The 21,362-nt window shown below is 44.2% G+C and overlaps 2 protein-coding genes across 4 annotated transcripts in view; both read right to left on the reverse strand.

Moving 5' to 3' along the window:
- Positions 1 to 2,681: 2,681 nt before the first annotated feature.
- On the reverse strand, positions 2,682 to 9,121 carry LOC142063728 (bone morphogenetic protein 2-like). Its single transcript, XM_075107816.1, has 5 exons — positions 8,641 to 9,121; positions 8,304 to 8,443; positions 7,447 to 7,563; positions 6,060 to 6,261; positions 2,682 to 4,421 (listed from the first exon to the last, which is right to left on the reverse strand). Exons 1-5 carry the CDS (start codon positions 8,933 to 8,935, stop codon positions 3,973 to 3,975), a joined length of 1,203 nt encoding a protein of 400 aa, XP_074963917.1. The 5' UTR covers positions 8,936 to 9,121; the 3' UTR covers positions 2,682 to 3,972.
- A 7,117-nt stretch (positions 9,122 to 16,238) lies between these two features.
- The window catches only part of ERCC6 (ERCC excision repair 6, chromatin remodeling factor), a 48,557-nt gene continuing 43,433 nt past the window's right edge, over positions 16,239 to 21,362 (reverse strand). For all 3 annotated transcript variants that reach the window (XM_075108269.1, XM_075108270.1, XM_075108268.1), the window contains 5 exons: positions 20,573 to 20,718; positions 19,760 to 20,488; positions 18,938 to 19,139; positions 18,550 to 18,628; positions 16,239 to 18,116 (listed from right to left, as the gene is read on the reverse strand). In XM_075108269.1, the coding sequence (XP_074964370.1) occupies positions 17,688 to 18,116; positions 18,550 to 18,628; positions 18,938 to 19,139; positions 19,760 to 20,488; positions 20,573 to 20,718 (1,585 nt within the window). In that variant the 3' untranslated portion in view covers positions 16,239 to 17,687. The remainder of the gene's footprint in view (positions 18,117 to 18,549; positions 18,629 to 18,937; positions 19,140 to 19,759; positions 20,489 to 20,572; positions 20,719 to 21,362) is intronic.

Raw genomic sequence — 21,362 nt, forward strand, 5'->3', positions numbered from 1 at the left:
GGTACAGATGCACCCCGTGAATGGCTCATAGGGCGCTCTGCTCCCAGCCGCCAGCTGAGCCGGCTCAGGCAGCCCCATGCCTGCCATAGCTCGCCCTCCGTGAGGCTTGGAGCTGGAGGCAGAGGAGAGGTGCTGCAAGGCCTTTAACGTGGGGCTCCTCCTCTGTATACCTCCGAATCTCGGCCTCAGGGGCGTCGATGCCTTTGGTGGCATCCAGCAAATAAAATATGCCGTCGTTCCTTGTTTCTGCCCTCACAAGGAATTTGCTCTCCAGGGCCAGGGGTGCTCCTCGTTGCTCTTGGTAGTGTTTATCACAACAGGGTTTGCTACCAGCCTTGCTTTCCCTGGCTGCTGTTGTGATGCAACATGGTAGGTATAATCACACCCAGACTGTCCCTGCTGAAGGCTACCCCTGTTCGCCCCAAAACCCGAGCTGTTGCTTTGCCGTGTGCCACCTAAACATAGGGTGTTCTGATTAAACCAAGACTCCAAAGTGTGGCATTTCTTATTCTGGAATACTTACTTATTTCAGTTAATGAATAACAGGAAAATGTGTCTTAACTCTAAACAACAACAACAAAAAAAGGCAAAAGCATATTTGTGCTTAATTGTCATTCTAATTACAAGTTCTGGCGTAGTGTAAATTTTTTCCCTTGGCATTATTATGAACCTCATTTCCTTACAAAGTCCAGGATAAACAATTCCAATATATTTTGTTTTAATTATCAGGGTTTAATGGGGCATAATGAGACTATGTTGAGTGGCGCAGAAAAAAATAATTTAACGTGTGCAAAACTACAGAGAGCTCCTAGCTTGACTGTGCATATTTCACCTATTGTAGGGCAGCACTATGCCAGCTAATATTCAGTGTGCCCATCATTTATTTACTAACCACACTTGCTTTCCAATAAAGAAATCTTCCCTTTTTTTTTTTTTTTTTTTTTTGTTTTTTTCCTGGCATCTGAAACAAGACGAAACCTTTTCAGATATCCCGGAAAAACTGGATGATTCTCTGAGTTGAGCAGTGAAGGATGCAGCTGATACACAGCTGATGGTGCTAGAAGCATTTGTCACGTCATGGACAGGAGACTGGAGCGTGTTGGATGCAGCACCTGCCTCAGCCCATCCTTTCCAAATGCCGTCCTTCTCCCAGCGTTGTTTGGCAGTGAAAACTTCTGGCTTCAGTTCTTAGGGCCCCTACAAAAAGAAGCACAGACAACATCAGCTGAAGTCACCCTTTGGAAGCGACCTTGCCTGGACTCTCACTGTAAGCACGCTTTCCCAGTCCCAAGGTGTGGTTCCTACAGACTTACACCACCACAGGTATTCTCTGCAGCGAAAAGGGAAACGTGCAAAACCGCAGCCTGGGAAATAAACCATTAAAGTGAGATTACGACCCTATATGCTTTCCAAGTTCCCTTTGCCAAGGGTGCTGAATCCAAGGGCTGGGCGTGGCTGGTGCAGCAGTCAGCACCACCCTGCTACCGCATCTATATTCCGCCTTACCAGGGCGACCATATACCACGATCAAAACACCCTTTTCCCCCCACCCCCCGCCAAAGTTTCACATGGGCAGAGGAAGATTTTGGCCACCTGTCCGGGAATTGTGGCAGCGTGGTCAGCGTGGCGATGACGGCCTGCGCTGCAGAGCGGACGAACGCCTTTGCTCCCTCGTGCCGGGCACGTAGAGCAGGGTTGGAAGATTCAGTCGTGCTGGGGTCCCCGTGCCCGCGCCGTGCAGCTCACGCACCCCCACTTCAACGCGCGGGCTGCTGGATGGAAATACAGGAGCCCTGTCACAGCCTGTTTCCCTGGCCTGGGGGAATCAAGCCTTTCGTCCTTAACAGAAATGAGCTTCCTGGACTGAGCACCATGTCCTTTGCCTTAACTGCTACTCCCAGCAGCAAGACCTGCTCTTGGAGCTGTTCTGACATCAGGGTGCCACAGCTTCGCTGACACAACAGCCTCTGCAGCCATCCAGAGAAACAACTAGGCAGAAGAAAACCCTTCTCTCCACACTGACCCATGCATGCCATCCTTACTAAACCCTTGTCTTGCCCAGACTCCTCCAATTCCACCCATTCCAGGCTGCAGCTCCAATAAGCACATGCCTGGCCTACACATATGGGGCACAGCCTTCCCATCCATATTTAAAATGTGTGAATAACAGTTCTTGCTTAGATAATGGGGAACAGCTTTCTAACTTAGTGACATTTTCATGAAGACATCCCAAGCTGTTACAACATACATGAAAATAAGGCCTTACACACCAAGAAAATTGAAACCGTCTCGGGCACATTAAGTTCAGGACTTCCATGAGGCAGGATCTGTTACGAGCACCACGTGTGCCCAACCTGCAGGCCTTTAATCTCTACACTTAAGTGAGAGTGAAAAGAAACTTCAATCTGAGTTTCACTTCAGGAATAATTACTGGATCCTCCCTGAAGGAAAACACATCTATTCTGCTTATCCATTACGCTCCTTGACACAGAGTCAGAGGACTTGATACAGTGCCCACTGTAGCCATGGGGAATGTCCTCTCTTCTGGAAAAGAAGAGATTTGAATTTTGATTTGAAACTCTAGGGAGGAGGCTCAAACAGAATATGAAAAAACAGACCAATGTTACATTTATTTGAAAATTAACATTTTATATACAGATTAAGTTAATATACACCAAGTGTTTGGGTTTTAAATAAAATAAATTTATTACAGACATCAGTATTTACAGAAAGAAAAACATTTACATAAATAATTTTTTTTTAAAATCTCATTGGAATAAAATTCTCCATCAAGTTTCTACCCAGGGGAGATGTCATGTTCTTTGAGAAGTCCGCCGCCTTTAAGGGTTAATGGAGACAAGAAACCTAACTAGGCTGAAGCTACAATTCAGTGGTTAAGTGAGGAGCTGCAATGGGCTGGTTACCTGCATTGAACCGTGGCAAGACTGAAAGACCTCAAGGGGCTCCTTTTAAGCCTATGTCCTATGCTTCAAGAAGAACGGAAGGGATCGGAGAGTACCTTCCATCCAACTTCCCTCAGATACAGGACCAGGCCAGCATTCAGCATCTTCTCACAGACCTCCGATGCTTAGTGGTCTTCTTTCTTCCTGCTAAACTATGGGGATTCTGACCCAAGGTTAGGATGCCATTGTATGGCCACTGTATAAATACGCAACGGCAGCCCCTGCTGCCACGCAGCCTAACAGCCACAGCAGACCGCGGTCAAAGAGAATGATTCTACAGACAGGGGGACTTGCTGACCCGTCACCATACGGAGGCGCGGCCCTGAGGCAGAATTCAAGTTTGCTGATTCCCAGACAAATGCTGACCTATGTGCTCCCTCTGACTAGCTAGCAAGTCCCAGGGGGACTTAGAAGGAGGCCTCTGCATTTGGTAGGGCTGTGTAAGGAACAGGGAAGAAGTGCATTTCCGGGTAACGCGTGAGCTGCGGATGGCAGAGGCCTCCCAGATTAGCGCTGGGCAAACAGTTATGCTGAAAGCTCTGCATAGGAGTGTACATCCCCAACGGATCCTGCAGCCAAAACTGAATAAGGTTGTGCTACTAAGAGACCTCCACCCCGTCCTGGACTGAGGCAGGATGCCATGCCTGTTACAGCATAGGAAATTCTGAGCATCAATACACAGAACAAGACCTTAATTTGAATGCTTAACTTAACGTGTTTCAACTCCTTCACATAGCAAGTTCCTGGTTTTAATGGTTTCCTCTGGTATACAGGCACTCAGAGCGCTCTCCGTGCAGGTCAGCACGCCCTCCTGAAGCCCACGGCTCTTCGAAAGTCAGCCTTAAGCACCTTTCCACGCAGCCACAGTGAGGGGAGAAATACGTGAAGCACAGCCGAGTTCCTGGCTCTCCTGCCTGTAAACTGAAAGGCCATCTTCCTTGGTATCTTCAAGTGGCAAATGGGGAACCAAATCCAGGCACACGCCAAATGCTGACAAAAGAAGGTCCTGCTAATGACAACCACAGCTTGTTGCCACCATATCTTTGTAATTTTTAAGGACCACATTCTCTTTTTCATCAAAGTAAAGAAGATTGAGGGACTTCAATTCATCTGGCACACAGCAGGGCGTGCTGACATCTTGAGCCAGTTTAAGCGTATGGACTATGGACTGAACTGTGGCATGGTTTGTTGCGTTTAGACTTTCCCCCAAGGGGAAGAGACAGGATCCTCTGCAATAAAATGCATTGTATCCACTTGGGTAAATAATCCATCCTGACCAGCCAATAGCACGGAAGTCAACGTAGAGCTCCCTTCGATGGCATGCTGTTACCCGGCTTTTGGCAGAAGGGTCTGCAGCAGCTCGAGGTCTCCTGCTCATGCTTACATCGCTGCTTTTGATGATCTGAGTTTCATGAGGCACATGTGAAGCATCATTACTGGCAGGGTTCACCTCTGGTTCTGAAAGGAAGTTGTGTGTTAACCCTTCTCAAGAAAGATTTATTTCCTAAGAATAGCTTTCAGCATGAAAGTCTATTCTATAAATCTACATCAAAATCTTCAGTGTAGATTTAAAAACTACATTTAACTGTGAAATTACCACAAGAGTTGTGTACTCACTTGCCATTTCAGCCATGTTTCAAAAACTGCTGCTATGTATGGGGCCCGAAAGGCGCCAGCTCACCAGAAATACAAAGGAAAAGCTCAGTGATATACTAAATGCATCCTGTGAACTCCACAGGCCCTTTTCAGGGCTGAAATCTGGTCAGAATGGTATTAACAGCCTTTATATGGCCACTCCTACAGCACCCATCATGCTGAGCAGTGCTAGCAGAGGGCAGAAATCACAGCCTTTTTCTCTCTCCAGTATTCTCCCCCCAGGAACTCTACTCATACACTTGCAAAACAGAGTGTGTTCCTGTAGAGTAACATTTTTAAAAAATATTTTTCAATTTCTGGATCTGAAAAAATTATCACCAAGTCTATGGAACTCTGCTAGAGAATGAAGCTTACTGACAATAGCTTGGCTTTCTTAAAGTATCTTTGAAGAAGACTCGATAAATGTCCATGGAGACCTCGGGATCCATGTGCGGAGGCTGAAAATAACTCACAGGCTGGTGGAAGAACGATCTGCGCAGATTCACTGACCACAAACAACAGGCAGGTCTAGGGAGTTTCTTCACTGAAAAATGGGTATCAATTTCTAAATCCTGGCACAGATCCCATACAGAGCCTGATGCTCATTAAATTGGGATCTAGGATTTCACTTCAGAAATTTTCTTTGGAAAACAAAAATAAACAGGCCAGCCTTGTTTTTGTTTTTAATCAATTTCATCACTTAGCTCTTAATATTTGTCAAACCCTACCTAGTTTCTTTCTACTGTGCAAGTGCAATCATCTACCAGAAAACCCTGCACACAAGCATTTCTACCCCTCCTCCCAGCTTTTGCTCTTTGCATTTATCAGGCTCTAAAATCCAGCCTTAGCTGGTGTTACTGGAAGACCAGTGGGAGAGGTAAGACACGGTGTTTTGTAATTTAAGGGATGAGGGCGTTGTCTGCGATGAAAGCAGCCTTTAGTCACAATGCTAATTAGTCACCGAAGTGAAAGAGGTGCTTAAAAGCCAAGCCAAGGACAGAAAGGTTTAAATTGCTTATTTAACAACCTCTTCCGCTCTTGAAAACTGCACTTAACTCTACTTACAGTTGCTTTACCAGCATTTTCAAAAAGTTTTCCAGGTCACTGTGTTTTTTTAGCTTAAACCTAATTCGCAATTTTGACGCAAACTTCACCACCACAAAAATCATATAAATAGTTTTTTAAGAAAATCGAACTCCCACCCCTTTACAGACAAAAGAAACCAGATTCCCCCTAGGCTTTATGAAGATTTCCTGCAAACAGAGTTCTGAGTGGAGAGGCAACTTAAAAAGCTCGGTGACCTGCTAGCAAGAACTATCAAACCAAGCTCTGATCCGTGACAAACCTGTTCAACACTGCGAGTAAATACTGAGATTAGGTACAGACGGAGCAGCGGAAGGTAAGACAGGATGAACAGGGAGTTCATGCTCTAAACCAGCTGCTGCTATTGTGTGAACTTACTTGTGGAAAAGGGTACAAAGCTGGAAGACCTGCGTTTGTTGCTGTTGGTGAAGAGGACAAGGAGAGCGTTTCTACTCTCCTGCAAAGTGCCCTGGCTCTTAGCAAACTTAACCAGGTTGTGCTCAATTCTGTTGTTGAATACATGGGTTGTAGTTATCAAAAAGCCATGGTTGGAGCTGCTGTTTGCAATCCACTTGGAAACCTGGTAATGAAAAGGAAATACAAAAATATTGTTTCAATATTCTTATTACAGCATTACGATTAAGCAATGTTTATATTAGGAAAAGGGAAGGGGCAACAAGCTATGGGAGCGTAAGAACACACATTTTCACAGTAGTGAGGTAACCGTATAGCTGAGATTCAATGGAGTTTAATATTTAAATCAGTAATTCAACATTCAAAAATACGAAATACCATATGCATTCCCCAAAGCTACATTTACAGGAAGATAATTAATTTCGTGAATAGATGAGGCTAGGAGTTAAAATTAACATCAAAACAAACCCACTCTGACTTTAGCCAGGCATCTATTTTTCACGGCAATCTTAACAGCAGAGTAATACGAACTCTCCAGACTTTCCACACCATTAAAACTCATTTAAATCTAACAAACATGGCATTTGAAGAAATTAGCTCACAATCAAGCAAATTTACTTTATCTAATCGTTATAATTACAGACTAATAGATAAGGCCAGGCTGTTTTCAGGCAGGCCTATCATGACTTCAGATGCAACTCAACCAATCATCCAATCACGCTGTTCATTCTGATCATAAAGCTTAGGCAACGAAAACCACTATTTTCTCAGATATAAATCTGAGAGTACAGATTTAAACCCAAGAAACTATACGTTTTAAATCAAGTTTGTTTGTTTGTCACATACTGTTATAGTTTATGGATATCTACCAAGCGAATCTTGATATTAACAAATAAAGAAGTCTACAGAGGAAGTTAAATGAAAAACAATCCAACCATGATACATTCCAGAAACACAACGTTAAAGCACACTGTACATCCGCTCTGTAGTAACGTCACCAGAATAAAAAGGAGAAATGAAAAACCTACTCTTCGCTCACAATCACTGCCATCTCCTTCGGCAGCCTAAGGACTAACACAATAAGTGCTTGGCCTAACGTGCCTCCTGTGGACTAGGTTTGGGTTGCTCAATTCTCATCATGCCTGTGCTGCTAGCAGCATATAAACACCTCTCCTTTAACTCGGGTAGCACCACGTGTACTTTTGAGTGTAGAGAGAAAGCTTCTCCCCCTGCTGCTACCCTTCAGTTTGAGCTGACCACAAAACCCAGCGTAAGGGCAAGGGTAGAGTTATGAGTTAACTGTCATCTTTGGAGATTTTGAATTAAAATCAAGTCAGAACTCTCTGCTTACTGTCTGCGTGACGTTGAATACTTCCCAGCCTTCTGTGTACAGGGACAATAATCTTGATGCAATGAGATGGGTTTTTTGGGGCTTACTTCCACTCTCCAAGAGCTCGTACACTTCCACCTTGATAAGAGCAATACAACAAACGACAAGAAATGAAACCATTTGTTCTTAAAGCCAAACAAGATCACCCACAATTCTGCCGCATCATAGCTGTAAAGCTGTACTATCATTCTAAACCAGGCATAAAATAGGATTTGGACAGTTTAACAGAAAAACAAGTATTGCTACATATGCCTACTTCTAGATGCGTTCAGAGGCAGGATACTGGACTGTTTGGTACTATAAAAAAATACCCCGACCATCCCTTTTCTTTCTATTGTGAACATCTGACACCACGAAAGCCTTCTGTTCCTCCACATTTTTGTCTTCAGGTTTGCCAAAAGCCCAATCCTACCTTTTGCCAAAGGAACAGATACACACACGCTCGGAGTCCTCACCTGCCGTATTTTCCTATGAGTCCCTCATTGCTATTATTACTGTTTAGAGCGGCTCAAGCAGATAAATTCGATTTGAATTTCAAAACATCTCAAACCCCAGAAAAGCACGGTTTGGTTTGAGATAGGTCTGACACGGGTATCTTTAGGGAGAGCTCACTGCCACAGCGCGCAAAGCACAGCACACCGCCCAAGCCAAAACCTTGCGTCTACTTCTTTGCACGCAGGAGGCAAAGACAAAGCGAGGACGACAACCAAAATAACCCAAAAATAAAGCAGGTTTACGTGGTTGCACTCCTCGTTTCAGCATTATTAACAGCGAAAGTACAAGCAAGCGTTTAACTGAGGGGTTATTTCCCCACTTACCTTACAGAAGTGTGTCACGTCCGACCTGCTGGACACATGCGTCCTCTTCAGCTTGAACACCCTGAACTCGGCTTTCAGCATCTGCTCGCCCTTCTCCATCGCGCTGATGTCGAAGTAGAAGCGGTGCTGCTCCACGTGAACTGGAAAAAGAGCCTTCTTTAGGAACAACGCAAAACCCCGCAAAATAAGCTGCACCCGCGGCGTTTTCCGTGGCGGCTGCCGGGTTTGATCAAATCTGGAGAGGGCGGGTGGGAGGTGAAGGGGCTCCGTGCCCGGGAAATGCGGCCGCTGCTGCGGGGAATCCGCCCGCCGGCCCCGGCCCGGACCCCCGGCCCACCTCGGTCCTCGAAGCTGCGCACCACGTCGCCCTCCAGCAGCCCCGGGGCGCGGGTGATGCCGTTGGCGTCCGCCACCTTGTTGAAGAGATCCACCATGAACTGGGGCGGCTTCTTGCGGGGCAGGACGTCGGGCGGCAGCTCCTCGATGTCGAAGACCTCCCGCAGCCGCTGCAAGGCCGCCGCCAGCACCTCCTCCCGCGGGCCGGGGACCAGCGGCAGGCCGCTGGCCGCCGGCACGCCCAGAAGCCAGGCTAGGCCTAGCAGCCAGGCCGGGCCCAGCGGGCGGGCCGCCATGGGGAGGGAAGGCGGCCTCGGGCGGGCCGCGCGGCTCGGCGGCTCTGAGCGCCCCGCGGTGAGGGGGCTGCGGCCCTTCGGCCGGCCCGGCCCGCCCAGGCTGAGGGTGGCGAGGCGAGCCCCCGGCGCCGCGGGGAGGGCGCCCAGCCCTGATGGCCGCGTCCCGGGGGCGGGCGGCCGCGCCCCGCGCCCTGCCCGGGCCCTCAAGGCCCCGCCGAGGCCCAGCGGGGCACCGGCGCGCCCGCCTCGAACGCCCTGCGGGCTCTGCAAAGAAACCCGCACTCCCCGAAGCCTCAGTCTTTAAATTTACATATTTTTTTAAAAAAAGGCTTTAAAATTTGGGCATTGCTGATCCCAGGTGCTGTTTTCTGTCTTGCCCAGCAATAAAACCTAGCCCTGAAAACACGCGTGAGCCTCTCCCAGCCTCGCCGCCTGCAGAGCTCCCCTGGTGCGGGCCCAGGTGACAGGCCGGGCTCAAGCCGTGCCTTGCGGCTCCGAGTTGAGCACAAGAGCTGCCCAGGGTGAGGGTTTAGGGACCGAGTCCGGCTTTCTGCCATTGCAGCGGAGCAAGAGCGGCCAAGCTTCAAAGTAATTAGGGATGGGGGTAGGCATACGCATTTCTGAAAACGGACTTTAAGGCTTATATAATTCCCAAACCGAACCAGCTTTCAATAATTTGCCTTTTCCCCTGCTTTGGTTGAGGAAGGGAGTTTCACGCTACCATCACCCTCCCAAAACAAAAACCACAAACCCTAACTAGGACCCTACTGCATACTAGTCCTTTTTAGGGCAGTCTGGCAACTTACTGAGGAGCATTTATACATCCCTAATGGTTCACGCAGCACTGCCTGTTCTGCTCATGCCACACAGCCCCGTGTTCCCTTTCCAGGCAGGGAAGCAAAGGGAGGCAGGTTATGGGGCAGCTAGAAATGTCCTCTGGCTCCTCTGCTTAGGCACGCTGTGTTAGACAGGAGTACTTGCACTGAGCAAGCACGTGGGCCCACGGGGGAATGAGGTGGTGACAAAGAGGTTATAGCTCCGCTTGCTCCCAAATTAGCCATCTGAACTAAAAAAAGAAAAGGTTTAATCTGCATCGTTCAGAGGCTCTGATACAGGAAGCAGTCACGTTTTGCTGCTCTACAGCCAAAGTTTCTAGGGGACTTGGCCATGCAGCCCTTCAGCTCCAGACTTCTTCCTACTGTCACTCATTCCAGCCTTCAGCTATTGTAGCCACATGTTTGGAAAAAAGATGTGGAGTTACTATTGCTATGTTTTTTTTCACCAGGAGACAAACTTGGTGATCCAGTTTGCCACATGAGGTGCAGAGGACTAATGGAGGAAAATGAGAAGCAGTGATGGGTTAATAAGACTGGTGTAAAGGCGCTGTTGCTGCACATAAAGCTACAGCCAATTTTGATCCTCAGAACTCTCCAGCTTTCTTCTAAGGGCTGTAGGTATCTCATCTCATGGCTAACAGCCATAAATCCATTCAACTACCTGCCTGAGAACATGGAAAGACTAATAAGATACGAGAAATCAACACTAGACTGTTTTTCAGTCATCGTAAAAGCTTCGCTGCCACTCCACTGCTTCTTCACATGCTTATCCTCACAAACCCTACCCTGCCCTTGGGCTTCTTCATTTACTCCTAGTATCCTCCCTAGGCATATACCTTCATTTTTACTCTCATGGTCCTGCTTCCAGACATTAATGTCTGGAAACACATAGCTAGGGTTCTCAAACAACCTTAACTCTGCCCTAGAGGCAAAGATTTATGAAAAAATCCTCTCTGTTTAATATAAGCTGGGACCACAAACAACGAAATGCCTCAATCACAGTAGTGCAACTGCAGAAATTCCAGCCTACAGTTAGCCAAACGTAACCCACTGAGTGCTGTGTTCTTTTATTTTCAGATTTCTGATTAGGCAAACAACATAATGAAAGCCTCGCTCCCTATTCTTTCGTAAGACTGTATGACTCACCGCTTATGTAAGCCTTATGCAGGAGCTGGTCATAGCTCCACTGATGATACTATGTACTGGTTTCCAATTAGTGCAAGGCTTCAACCTCCCTGTTCTGTACAATAAAAACAGGTTCTCTCAACTTATATGTTGTGAGCAGCGTGGCTGTGGGAGCCCAGGAGAAGCAGGGAATCCGTAGGGAGCTATGATAGATAGTTAACAACTTAAAATTTTTAGGTGGATTCTCTAAAGAGTTCAGCATTGGCATTGCTTTTCCTTCTTCCTCTCTCAAATGACTGGATAAATGGCTTGGAGGGTCTGAAGAGTTCAAAATCATCTGGCTTTCAGGCATAGCTTATGGGTAAGAATGGTGGGGTTTATTATGTGGCCTGCCGCATCATCTTTGATGCCATTATAATTAATCTGGGACAGCAATATCGAAAAAAGCATGGTTATCGCATGGCATCATTAGTGGGCAGAGCAAAACTGACTTGGGAGCCTTCATTGTGCATTTCAGAACCTTAGCAAGCTTGGACATACAGGCAAGTCCAACCCTGCCATTCAGAAAGGAAGAGCTCGGCTCAGAACATACTCTCCAGTCTCCCATTAATTTCATGTTAGCACAAACAATAAGAAATTAGTGGATAGAGCGGGCTGGAAGTTGCTTCTTTCTTAACACAGCTGCCTGACACTTCTCCGTTCACTCTCTGTGCAGGTTCTGTAGTCCCTAGTTTAGTGACTTACAACAGATCTCTTCTTTCTGGGGGGGTGGGGGGAGCAGTTTGTGTTCCCTGAACAGAGCAGCGATGCGCTGCGCTCTTCACTGTGTTTTTTGCAGGCAGGGAACAGGAACACAAGGTATTTCACTCACTTCACAGCAGCTGTCTTAGACCCGTTTAAAGAAAAGAGGAACGACCCTTGCGTGAAAGATGTTAGACTTTACTTTTAATGACAGTAGAGGCAGCAAAACCAGGGTCACCAACAAGTTTTGAATTACTGAGGAAAGCTGCATGCCCCGAGTCTCGGCGGAAGGAACAGGACCGTACCACATCAGCGATATCTTGTGAAGTAGGAGTGCTGACGTCACCCAGAGCCTAGAATAGCAGTCCCGTGAGGGCTGGGTAGATGGAGAGAGCCACTGACTTAGTAAGCATATATTCAGCATTTAGCTTGAATGTTGGAACAGGGAAATTATAAATGGCCGTAAAGTAGCAGAGAGTGTTTTTACCATGTATCTAATATATAAATACTTCTCCCGGAGGAGATAAACTCCCAAGTGCGGACTTGCCAGCACATCCTGACTCCAAGACATGTGCCCTACTCAAGCCCTTAAAAAACTGGACTCTCAGCAATTTTGTATGATAGTTTTGTGTAAACTAGAGTTGCTGAATTAATAAGCTAGACAATAAGATGGCATATTACCTCTGTTTTTCCAGCCAGGACTTCTTTGCACTGTACTATCATTTCCTGAAGCATTTCCAAAGGACTTCAAAGATTCTTGCCTTCCCTGAAAGACTGCCTCTGTCAGATGGGGGAACCAAGGCAGTAGGCAGTATAGTACCGCATCCAAAGTCACCCAGAGAGCTACAGCAGGAGAATCCAGATCTCCCTGCTCCTACAAGATCCACATTTTAAACCATCTCGGTGACTATACTACCTAACTTAATTCCTTCCTGATTTTTCCTCATGGTTTAAGTAATTTCTTGGCCCATATACTGGGAGTAAGCCAAGATAAAGCTGCTACAGGGTCTCTCTTCACATCTAACCTTTTCATCAGCTTTATGTATCAATTGAGAAAGCACAGCCACCACCAGCACAAGAGACACTGCATCGTCCTTCCCTGCTGAACCAGAGAGGTGGCTGTTCCCCAACCCCTCCTTCCTCCACGAGAGAAAACTGCTTAAACTGTCATTGCTAGATTTGACATAGGAATCACAGCAGTATGTAAAAAGAACGTGTCAGGTATTATCCCACCAATTATATTATACATCTACCCAGTTCCTTCTTTTAAAAATAAAATTATCTTACGATGGAGAAAAGCATCACCCTTTCAAAAGAACATTAGTCAAGTTACTGTTTTCTAAGACTGTTTTGTCAAATTAATTGCTTAAGTTACTGCTTCCTGTGACAGCTTTCCCTGAAGGATACATCCTGGAACGGTAGCTTTCACACTGCTTTTTCTAGTTACGTGATGTCTGCCTGGATATCTTTGTCACTGAGAAAGTATGGAACATCATTATATGTAGATTTTGAAATTTTTGATAGATCTCAATGTGTAACATTTTAAAATCTATTGGAAAATTCTCTCCCTCCCGACCAATGCTGTTATAAGGATTCCCCTCTCATTTTCACAGTTACACAGCAGTATCATTGTTCACTGAACAGATTTTGTGTATCTGCTCAGTCTTAGCAAATGAAAAACCCTCTCTGTGGAGAGCTTTTTCCTTACGTACCAGTGATGGGGCAGTTACGTGGCCTGGCAGTATTCCTTCACTACTAAACTGAGTTAAGCAGTAGATGAGGACAAAAGCCACGAGTCAATTGCAGAGTAACATCAGGATAACCAAGTGCACTTCCTACGTAACTGGGGAATCAAGACACAAAGGCCCCTTCAGATGGCTACTAAAATCATTGCCGTCACTTATCTCCCTGATTTTTGAAAAGCACATCTTAAACTGTACCTGGAGCTCAGCCAGAAATGGCGGCCACAAGATCATTCTTTGTGAAAATCAATCAGAAACCGGTGCAACGGGCCACCCCTTTTCAGGAACGCAACTCGCCTCCAATTGTCCTTTCCATAGAGCAGTATCAGTAAGCACACAGAAACTGGAGGAAGGATAATGCTCTGCGGCTCTTTCAGTCACGTACCTGCAGCATCGCAGAAAACACACATTATGGCTCTGGCGGAGGCAAGGTCCTCAAGGAACAGCATCAGCCCATCCATGTCAGTGGAGCTGCGTTTACAACAGCTGAGGAACTGGAAACTTCTTAGTCCTAATGACTCCGTAGTTCGAAGATGGGAAGTGCTACAGGATTCTATGAACAAGAACAAAAAGATCCCATCAAGTCCTTTTGAAAGTCTTGTCCCTTCTGTTGTAGCTTCTTGAAAGGCAGAGAACTGCACTACCAGAGGACAGTCAAAATTAGCCCAGTTTAGCAATCTGGGAATCAAAAGCAAAGTTAACCGTGTGATGCGAGTACAACAGTCTATAGGTGTCAATCTGAAGCCAAGACTTACAGATATAGAAGCCCAATTCTCTGTAGCTTTACTTGGGAGGATGACATTAGCTGTAGTAGACTCAGTTCTCCACATGGTGTAGCCCTTTGAGAAGCCACAGTATAAAGTTATGGATTTAAAAATACTCCTCTCCATTTTTAATCGCCATTTCTATCAATCTATCCATTCAGCGTCTCGCTAACATTTCTCTTGTGGTGGGTCATTATTGTTCGGAAGAGTCAAACACCTACAACCTTCAGCAGAATCCCTTTTCTCTAGGTCAGAATTTAGTTCTTATACCAGAGATGAGTGGGTTGGCTATGCAAGGGTTAAGTGCTCAGCGAAAGGATGAACACAGGGGAATAAACACCTGGAAGAATGTAAGGGGAGCATGGAATGGGGGAAGGGGAGAAGCATCTTAAAGAGGTTTTGTTTTGTTTTTTTCACTTCCCCCTTTATAAATATGGTTTGAAACCAGAAGGAACAATTATGGTAAGGGTTTTAACTTCTGCTGTTGGAACCAGCGCAGCACATTTTACCCGAGCAGGCACGCAGTCCCCATAACCGCTTACAGATCGATCCAAGTTTTTGCTATTTCGCTTTCTAGACTTCTGTTCAATTGCTCATGCCTGCTGAGCTGTGTGGGTAGTGGCTCACGTCGTCTACATTGGCACGGCATTTTCAGAGCAGGATGGTGCTCAGCTTTTAGCATCTTCACAGGAAAGAAATTTTCAGTTGTTCCTTGTATACATTTTTTTTTTTTTTAATGTAAAGATTATACTCACTGTTTCAACTGAAATGTCTTTTCTTGATAAGATTCAATGATTTTTTTTTTTTCAACTCGGTACCTAAATTAACATCTGTATTTTTATCATTATTTATTCCCTTTTTACTGAGGTAAGAAAACAAATTATAACAACACAAGCATTCCCCGAGTGATTTTTGGAATCTTGCACAATTGAAGTAGCAACTACCAACCGCAGCACTGAGTACCTGGAGTGTGAGAAGGCTAAAATACAAGCTTTTAGAAGTATTTTGTATCTGTAAGCTATTTTATGGTAAATACGCTTGACTATGCAGTATTAGTCAGGAATTGTTTCAGATATTCTTTGAAGATGTGTAAGGAATTTACACAGGTAAAGCTAAACAAAAAAATAAGATAATTTCAGATTATTCTAAAATAACTCTTCTACTTTAAAATATACAGCAGCTATATTATATTCCAGAACAACTTTTACCTATAAGTCAGCCTGTAGACCTTTAATCATAAACAGTTGAGATGAAATACTTAATGAATATTTGTAAAATACTAAAAAAAAAAATATTTTTCAGCCTTTTAAACATTTTAAACAAAAGCTAGTACTGGAAAAAATCTAGTTGCTAGGATGTGTAATTGGAAGTTCTATGAAAAATGGAAATGTACTTAAAGATAATATGAATCATTTAGAGCCAGGCTACCCAGGAAGAGACCCATTCTTCCTTCCGCCCCCACAGACGACTTCTAGAACAGACTTTTGGTTTTCTTTTTTAATAAGTCCGTAAAAGCCAAGAATGTATAAAAAGCACATGCAAGTCCATTTACATTAACAGATCAGCAAGAAGCTGCAAACTTTCCTTAGTACAGGAACTATGTCTTTAAGATTGGTAGTAGTAAAAAACCAGGCCACCAGAGCTGACAGCGAAGGCGACAACAGCAGCTTTGCTGACAGCTGAATTCCTGTTTTCTTCCTGGGGCACAGGGATGCGTGGGGGTATGATATCCAAACCCAAATAAAATTCCCTATAGCTTTGGAGAGAACAGCAAAACGGGTTCGTTTTTATTCTTTTACTGATCCTTTTGCAGTCACATCAACAGATCTACAACTTTCGAAGTCTTTTGTAATTGCAACCTAGATTATTGGTTTCATCTTTCTCCTGAAAAAGGGAATATAAACAGGATCAGAAAAAGAGATGCCAGGAAAAGGTGCAACAGTCCCACCGTCAAATGCCATGAGGAAAAGAAACAGATCCTTGGACTGTCTGTTAACTGAAAAGCTAACCGACTGGTTATTGAAACAGCGAGGCATCACTTTTTGCAAATCTCTACAGATCATTTAGCAAAAACAAGAGGAAAAGCCGTTGGAAGTATCTTAAAGACTTTCTTTAGTAGAACAAAGTAACAGCGCTTGCTTCACCATTCATCTTCCAGTATTTGTAATTTCACTTCAAGTAAAAAGATACTTTCGCACGGAACAAAAAATATAAGTAGCTCAGCTTCCCCTCTTCTCAGTAGTTAGGGATAGGAAGGACGTTAGGCATATTTAACTGTTTCTAGTTTAAGCCATACAGTAATTTGATGTTGCGGCAAGAATGTGGTTTTCTTCTCAAAAATCTATCCACTTTTCCCCCCCCCTTAAGATCTCTCACACTAGTACCTTGAAGACAGACCCAATGTAGTACTTGGGTTTGCTCCCAATAATCCAATCCTTCCTTCCTTGGAAGAAAACAGGTATTAGAACTCGTCTGACTGTGAGGAAGACTGAGATTTCCCTTATCTACAGCATCAGTATGGCCTGTAACTCCTGTATATACTCTGATTACGTCTCTGGCCAAAAGCGATTATGTTTAGTACAATCAGTGAAACCATTCCCCCCCCTTCTGACCAACTAACACCTCAGGGTTTGTCAAGGTGTAAGGTTTTAAGTGCTAACAGGGAACTGGAATGTTTTTGACAAATTACAGTGAGACCCATGAACATTTCATGGGATTTCAATTATCGGCCCACAACCTGTGACAAACGTAACAGTTACCGTCGCCTCGGGGACCAAGCAATCGCCAGTGGTGTACGGGACTGTAACTGAATTAGTGACTGTGGTGTAAATGGGTTTTCCGTAATATAGTAAGTTCTCTGTGATTATAAACTGTCAGTCGCCTCAATATCCTGCCAGGCCTTCCATTTTTTGTGTTTAAACCTCCATGGCAGAAGAATTCTTTCCCATGTTAATTAGCGATGTAAGTTACACTGCATATGCTAGATGCGGGCAACAATGAAAACACCAACGTTAAAACAGAATTCTCACTACTGGTGGAAGTGTCATACAACGATTTTGATGCACCTGTCAGTACAAGTGAGTCGCTCATGCTGACCGCTGTCAGCCCTTTCTCTTTTTCTTTCGTCCAACGGTACGCTGTGCCCCATGACCATTCAAGTAACATACAGAAAACCGAGGAAGAAGTTATTAGAATTTCACAGAAATCAAATAAAAGACAACCCACGGGAACATCCATGGTTCTTATCGCAGTAAGAAGTCCGCACGTATTCTTTTTCTCATTTATATTACGATTTCTTTTAAAGAAAAGGTGCTGGTATTTTGTATTGTTTCATCTATGAGGTAGATGGCACTTTGATATAAATAGTGTAAATCAGAAATTAAGTTAGCTCTGAGCCTGCAACAAGCACTGCACCACTGACTGCTCAAGTCAATTATTACATCATGAATATAAAAGAATTTCACATTTTAAAAAGATAAGCAGTAAGTCTTTGAAAGGAGAGCAGCGGCCAAGCGCACGGACAGGTGCCTTCCGTTGACAAAGTTCAGTGGAATTCTGGCTTTAGCCTCCAGACACCTTCACCGTTTGGGTTTCTATGGAAGGTGCAGAGATTGCGGAGAAGTTCTCTGAAGACGCAGGACTGTGCCACAGGCAGTTTGGACTCAAATTCGTGCAGTAGCTCCTGGGTGCTTGCCTCGCCATTAACGCGGGCCTGGAACGCGATGAAGTTACGCACGTCCACGAGCAGTTCATCGTATTCTGTTGAACCCAGGGTTGGGGCAGGTGCTTGCAGGTGATTCTCATCTCCCTCATTCCCTGTCTGTTGTGGTAAAATAAGGTGGTTTCTTGCCCTCATCTTAGATAATAAAGATGAAGAGTCTAGTGCACTGGACGACGATTCTCCAGATTTTCCATCAAAATGCCCATTGGAACTACACTTCTTTATGTTTTCTTTCTTTATTGTATCCACAGCCTGCAAATAAACATACAAAGTTGGATTTTGAGATCCACAGAATCTGTTAAACAAAATCCGCTTGCTCTTTAGACTTAAACAAGAAACACGAACACTCAGAAGCTAGTCACCTGAAACACACAGTTAAGAGGTAATATGCTCTGGTCTCAACTTCAGAGCTTAGGAAGCAAAAGAAAAGCATCACTGGTCTTGAGACAGATAACCAGACCATGTTGCAATCTGTGACTGCTGTATCTAATTAGACTTAATCAAGATGCTACATCAAAACATGAAAAATCAAATTAATGGGTGACTAAAAATTATAGAATTCTACGTAATCATACGTCAAATGGGCACCAGACACACCTACAGTATAAATCAGTCTTGTTGCATAAATCAGAACATTTTGCGTGTATCAGCTATTAAAAGAAAAGTGTTAGCTTGTGTGTCTTACCTTGCACTTCTTTGCAGGTGATGCACAAGTGGAATGTGAAGAAAGCAGCATGGGGTTTTTTTTCTGACCAAACCGAATCCTAAAAAAAAACACAAAAGGTTTTAAAACATCCTTCTCAAGATAAGCATAGTTTTGCCAAAAAACACTGACTGGGTTTGCGTTTTTGGGTTCTCAAGAGCCCGCTGCCAAAACTCTCTCTCCTCTACTGTGCAGCAATAACGCTTTCTTTGTACTTCAGAGTGGACTTCCTAAGCTTGTAATATGCCTTCATGTCTTTATTAAATATAAAACATGAAACGCCGCTTTGATATGTTACCGCAAAGATAAATCCAGAGCATCCTAAGGAACTCTTCTATTTCTGGAAGAGCAGTGAGAGAAGTGAACTTACTTCACTCCTGACGGTGCACCTGAAAGACCGCTCGTGCCTGTCCATGTTGGCACACCAGAAGCAGCTCCTAAACATCGCTGTCGAGAGACTTTTAAGGCTCTTAAGGCATCCTGGGCCACTCTGTTTGCTTCTGCTTCCACCACCACATAATCTGCACTGGAAGCTTCCATAATGACATCATGCTTCATAACACTGTGTACCCCTAAAAACCAGAAGATACAAGAAGAGGTGAAGGAGGACATCTGCTAATTTACGTGGTTATCTGTAAAATTAAATATTCACCATTTAAGTGAACTTCACAGTCACATTTTTCCTTTTTCAGGTTGATGATATTCAGCACTTCAGCATAGTCATTTCTAATAAGAGAGCCCCCTTCTATGAGTTAAGCCATCAATCTGACAGCAAACCACTTCTGGTGTGCTGATGACGTCATCAGTCACAACAGACTCCGCAGTCACGTGGGTAAATCGTTCATTCCTATTGTTATGGACAGGACAGAGAAGTGAAACCCTTGTGTAAGTGACGGTTGCTTACATCCTTATTTCCAGAAGAAACACTGCATTACTTCTGTATCCAGAAGTGTTTCTGGAAGGCTGCAGATCTCTGAAATGTTTGTGCTGAGGTAATTAGCACATTCGTAACTGGAGCATTTCAACAATGAATATTTCAGTGTTTCACTACAGTAACAGGATAGATAAAACACATTTTGTATTGTAGCTCTAACCAGAGTAACCCAACTGCTCTCTCCCTCACTTGCAGAAGTTTTATGTACCTCTGTTTAAATGGTCCGACACTGTTGAGCAGCCACATGACAACGGTTACCTGATTTTTTGAAAAGTTTCTCCAAGACGTAATCATCATTTTTCTTTGAGTCTTCCTCCTTCTCTTCGCTGTTCTCCCTTTTGTATCGCTTCTGTTTCACTAGATGAGGAATACGCTCCCCTTCGAATCTGGCATCTTTGTGATGTTTCTTCTTAGACTTATCTTTGTGGCTCTCACGTGACAGCGTATCCACTCTGTGCTTTGTTTTTGAGGTACATTTATAATGGTTATTATCTAATTGCCCATTTTCAGTTTTAGCAACCTGCTTTTCCCAAGATGCAGCTGCACCACCCGTGAGACTAGAATCTCCCTTGACATTTGCATTAGCTGCTCCACGTCCTTCATCAGCCACCACAGCGTTCAGAGATTTGGCGTTCTGTGAAGGCCCTGCATCACCTGGCAATGACTGGGACATAGATCTGTCAGCTCTTTCCAAGCTTTCCTCCTTGCTTTCATTCAGTGAATTTATATTAGTAGCAGCTTGCGCATTATCTTTTGCATAGCTATTTTGGTCATAAGCTCCCAAATTTCCATTGGTTTCTTCACTTGCCTCTGTTGCTTTAGAAGAAGTTGTCATGTGGGTGGTTGAGCAGGAATTGGATGACTCGCTGGGCTTTGGTGAGCTGCTTTCTGTGAGATGGAGATCACCTTTAGAAGTGTCATTATCAGGTGGCTTTTCAAGTTTCCGTTTCAATTGGTGTTTCGGGACTTTAACATCTGAACCAGTACCTGAGGGACGAATGAAATTATTATCCATTTATAAAACACTTCAAATATTTTTTTCTTTTAAACAAATAGGACAAAAATGTGTACCTGCAAAGATTGCACTTGTTTCTGTCCCCTGAGACACATCTGGGCTGCTCAGAGTAAAAAGTTCATAAAGGTCATTGGATTTGAAAAAGCGCCTCTGCTTAGGGTCTTTCAGCACTCTGTTTGTTAAAAACTGCTTGAAGATTTGTCTAAAAAAAGAAAAAAATGTACTTTGTGCGTGAAACAATGTCTAGCTATGTTTAAGTACTGAATACGGTACTTAAACAGAAAACTGTATAAGCACAAATGTTACCCTGCAGAACAATTAAGCAGTGGGAAGATGATGTTAGTTTCCAAAAGACAGTCTTGAGTTAGTAACTTTCAGACAACCAAGTAAATTGTTAAACACAGGGATTTATTGTTTTGCAACAACCCCATAACACAACAGGTAACCACCATCCTGAAACGTCCTGTGAGGCATCCCTTAACTAAGCAATAAATAACTTCACGGCTAGAATTTTTTTCTATGCATTCAAATAGAAAAGCTTGCATAGATTGCAATAAAACTATCAGAAAGCGCCTGAAAGAAAAACAAGGGCTTGTTAAAATGACAGCTTTTTAGTGGTTCGATTGGTTGGAGGGATCAAAACCTGCAGGCTGGCTCAGTCTGGTGGTGCTGAGTGGATGACAAGCACTGAAAAGGCAAATCAGACTTGTGGTTGAGAGGAAGGGAAAACAGAGCCCAGCTGCAGAGGGCTGACAGGAACAAAACTGAGGGAGAAATAAGCTGCAAAAAATCTTCTAGTACTGGTAAATCTACTTCTATGTTGTGTTAGTACTACATAGCTTTTGA

Source organism: Phalacrocorax aristotelis, chromosome 12, assembly GCF_949628215.1.
Source record: "Phalacrocorax aristotelis chromosome 12, bGulAri2.1, whole genome shotgun sequence".
Classification (NCBI taxonomy): domain Eukaryota; kingdom Metazoa; phylum Chordata; class Aves; order Suliformes; family Phalacrocoracidae; genus Phalacrocorax; species Phalacrocorax aristotelis.

Coding starts and splice junctions, on each gene's coding strand:
- LOC142063728 (XM_075107816.1), bottom strand. CDS start 8,935: ATGGCGGCCCGCCCGCTGGGCCCGGCCTGGCTGCTAGGCCTAGCCTGG. Junction 8,444..8,640: donor GCGCAGCTTCGAGGACCGAG/GTGGGCCGGGGG, acceptor CTCTTTTTCCAG/TTCACGTGGAGCAGCACCGC. Junction 6,262..7,446: donor TATTCAACGTCACGCAGACA/GTAAGCAGAGAG, acceptor TTTCATTACCAG/GTTTCCAAGTGGATTGCAAA.